This window comes from Tupaia chinensis, unplaced genomic scaffold (assembly GCF_000334495.1).
Source record: "Tupaia chinensis unplaced genomic scaffold, TupChi_1.0 Scaffold000459_1, whole genome shotgun sequence".
Classification (NCBI taxonomy): Eukaryota; Metazoa; Chordata; class Mammalia; order Scandentia; family Tupaiidae; genus Tupaia; species Tupaia belangeri.
This window is the reverse complement of record NW_006159968.1, coordinates 1,831,432-1,834,178: the sequence shown is the minus strand read 5'-3', so window position 1 is coordinate 1,834,178 and position 2,747 is coordinate 1,831,432. Positions and strand designations below refer to the sequence as shown.

At 55.4% G+C, this 2,747-nt stretch overlaps 2 protein-coding genes across 3 annotated transcripts in view; one reads left to right on the top strand and one right to left on the bottom strand.

Moving 5' to 3' along the window:
- Positions 1 to 2,747, top strand: part of TG (thyroglobulin) — a 262,258-nt gene that overhangs the window by 179,019 nt on the left and 80,492 nt on the right. The gene's annotated exons all lie outside the window — the stretch shown is intronic.
- The window catches only part of SLA (Src like adaptor), a gene marked incomplete at its 3' end in the record, with an annotated part of 35,876 nt that overhangs the window by 20,337 nt on the left and 12,792 nt on the right, over positions 1 to 2,747 (bottom strand). Inside the window, 1 exon segment of one of the 2 annotated variants that reach the window (XM_027774588.1) lies at positions 1,552 to 1,649. In XM_027774588.1, coding sequence (XP_027630389.1) covers positions 1,552 to 1,612 — 61 coding nt within the window. 2 annotated transcript variants of the gene reach the window in all.

Here is a 2,747-nt window from a genome sequence, read left to right as displayed (position 1 = left end):
CCTGCCCCAGCCGGGCTGGACCAGGCATGGCAGCACCAGTCTCCTAGCTCTGGCTATGCCCACAGCAGATGATGTGTAAGCCAGTCTGGAGATGGTAGGGGAAGGGGCCCACCTTCCCTGCGCCGGGGGTGGTAGTGGGCACAGCCACAGCCCCGGGGGCTCCCTGCTGTGAGCTCTGTGTGGGGGGTGAAGGATCTCCCTCCTCAGGGTCCAGGACACACACCCCTTGTCACATAGTTCTGCCTTCCCTCCTTGGTCCTGGGGAACCTTCTTTGTTCAACCTGTTGGTTTGGGGAAGGGAGTTACTGGGCTAGAGAAAGGAGAGGCATTAGGGTTGTCGGGCTCTGGCTTGAGTGAGGGGTGGTGCTGTCCCTCTGTGTGCTTACCTGGGGACATCCAAAGGGCTGTTGTGCATAAACTGGGCACCTCCATTTTGAGGGAGGTGCGAAGGCTCCCTCGTGAAGGGGCTGCAGAACCCTGGATGAACTGTAGCTATGGCTGGGCAGACACTGGCTAGGCCCACCCTCACGTCAGCACCTGCTTGGCAGATAGCATGGCCATCTTTGTCGGTGACCCCTGACCAGTGCAGGGCTGCAGCAGGAAGAGGACTTCTCAGGGAACAAGCACACCCCACCTCTGCTAAGGCAGGGACCATGAGGCCCCAGTGCTACCTTGTGAGGTGGGAGGGGGAAGGGTCCCAAAGCCTCCCCTGTGACTCACCTGTGGACCCTGTAGACACCTGGCCTCCAGGACCATCCCCTTGCTAGCCCCTCAGAGGACCTGGCCAGCACACCCTTCATGCTGGGACTAGCAACCTGGGAATTAGAGGCAGCCAGCACGGCCGGCCCAGGGTCAGCGGGCTTGGCTTTCAGTGCCCTGCTCTCTGGGGCTCTCTCCCAGTTCTCCAGCCAGTTGACGATGGGCACATGGCAGCTTTGGGAGTCTGACCCAATCTGACATCTCCAGAAAGCTGACTTCTGTCATCACTGACTTACCTGCAGCATTGGCCGGTCCCCCTAGGGTGGCTGACACCTTACAGCCCTACTAATGGGACACAGAGACACCTCCATTTTCAGGTGGATGTCCCAGGAAGAGCACCCAGCATGGTGGGGCACCACAGGTGAAGACTCACAGAGCCAGCTGCGGAGGGTGACTGGCATCACGGCTGGCAGCGGGCAGCCAGAGTCTAGGAGTCAGATCACACAGACCTTGACTGGAAGTCTGTCTCTGCAGACAGCTAATGAAAACAAGTGACACTTCCTCTGTGGCCCTCAGTTGCCTTCCCTCTAAAAGAAGGATAGAATAAGCTGGTCTGGAGATCCATCTCAAAAGGTCAACGACAGCATCCTCTGGGGTTATCAACTGCCCAGTCCTCTTAAACCTTTAATTATGAAATATTTCAACCACAAACAAGCTTCAGAAATTAGCGCAGTGAAGCCTCTGGTATCCGTTTCCCTGTTTCAGCAATTATCAGTACACACCATCACCCAGTCTTCGCCACAGGCTCCACTAGGACAGAGTTAAGCATCTAACCAAAAAAGTGAGACTTACCGTCTGGGCTGGGCAGAGGCCTCTCGGGGGGCGCAGGGGGGGATTTCATGCTGTTTCCCATTTCTGTCTCTCCCTGGGCTGACGGCGACACTCGAAGCCTATGGTACAGGAGACACACACGGAGAGTCAACCGCGCCCCGAGCCCGCTGAGTGGAGAGTGACCTAGTTTAGAGTGCATCGTGCATCATTTTTCAGGCCGCCTGCTTCTTGAAAGGCGGCTGTTTTTATGTGAACATGAGACTGGTGAATGTTGGTTACATTTGTACCGCTCGAGTTCTTTTATCAAGGGAATGACAAAGAAAAACCACAGAGAGGGAAGTTGCTAGCAAATGCTGTTGGTGGCGAAAGTTTCCATTCCCCACACCCCCACTGAGGATGGTGAGCAGCCCCGGCAGTGTGTGTGCGCGAGGAGTGGAGAGTGTCTCAGGTGGCCCAGAGCCCGTGCCATCCACTCCCACATACCAGGAATTCAGTGTGGAAGCACAGGAGTTGTGTAGCTTTCCAACCAAAGGGATGAAGACAGGTTTCTGCTTCTGCACTGTCTCACTTGTTTACGTCTCAGCGTGCTTTAACAGGGGTTAAAAGGAGCCCTCCTAACAGTTCTGAACACTTACTGCATTCTTTATTTACCGCTGAAGTGCTTTTACATCGACTGCTCCTTTTGACCCCTGTGATGTCCCTGCACCCCAAGCCCACTTCGCAGTGAAGGAAATTGAGTCTCAGAGAGGGTAAGTGACTTGCCCCAGGTCACATGGTAGTTGGTGGTAAAGCTGGGATTTGACCCTCTGATGCTAAACTTCAAGGGCTTACTCCAAGGTGGTTTCCATGGTGGGCCATGGAGGGAGACCCTGGGGTTTGAGTTGTGGCCAGTGCACTTCGAACTGCATGACCTCAGGCAAGTTGTTAACCTTTTCCTGCCTGGTCTGGGGGTAACAACAGAGCAGCATTGGGGGGTGACTATAAAACCAACTGAGATGAGGTGTGTGGGCACCTGGAGCAGCCCAGCATCACACTCGTGTAGTGCCACTCACGGTCCCCATCCTGACTGTCCTGACTGACAGACATTCAGGTTCAGGTCACACAGGCGCCTTGGGAAGCTGTACCCTCCCAGTTTGGTCAGAACACAAAGAAGGCCACATCTGTAGCAGAGCAGGTAGGACAAAGAAGAGCTGGGGCAGGGCCCTCAGCTGCCGTCT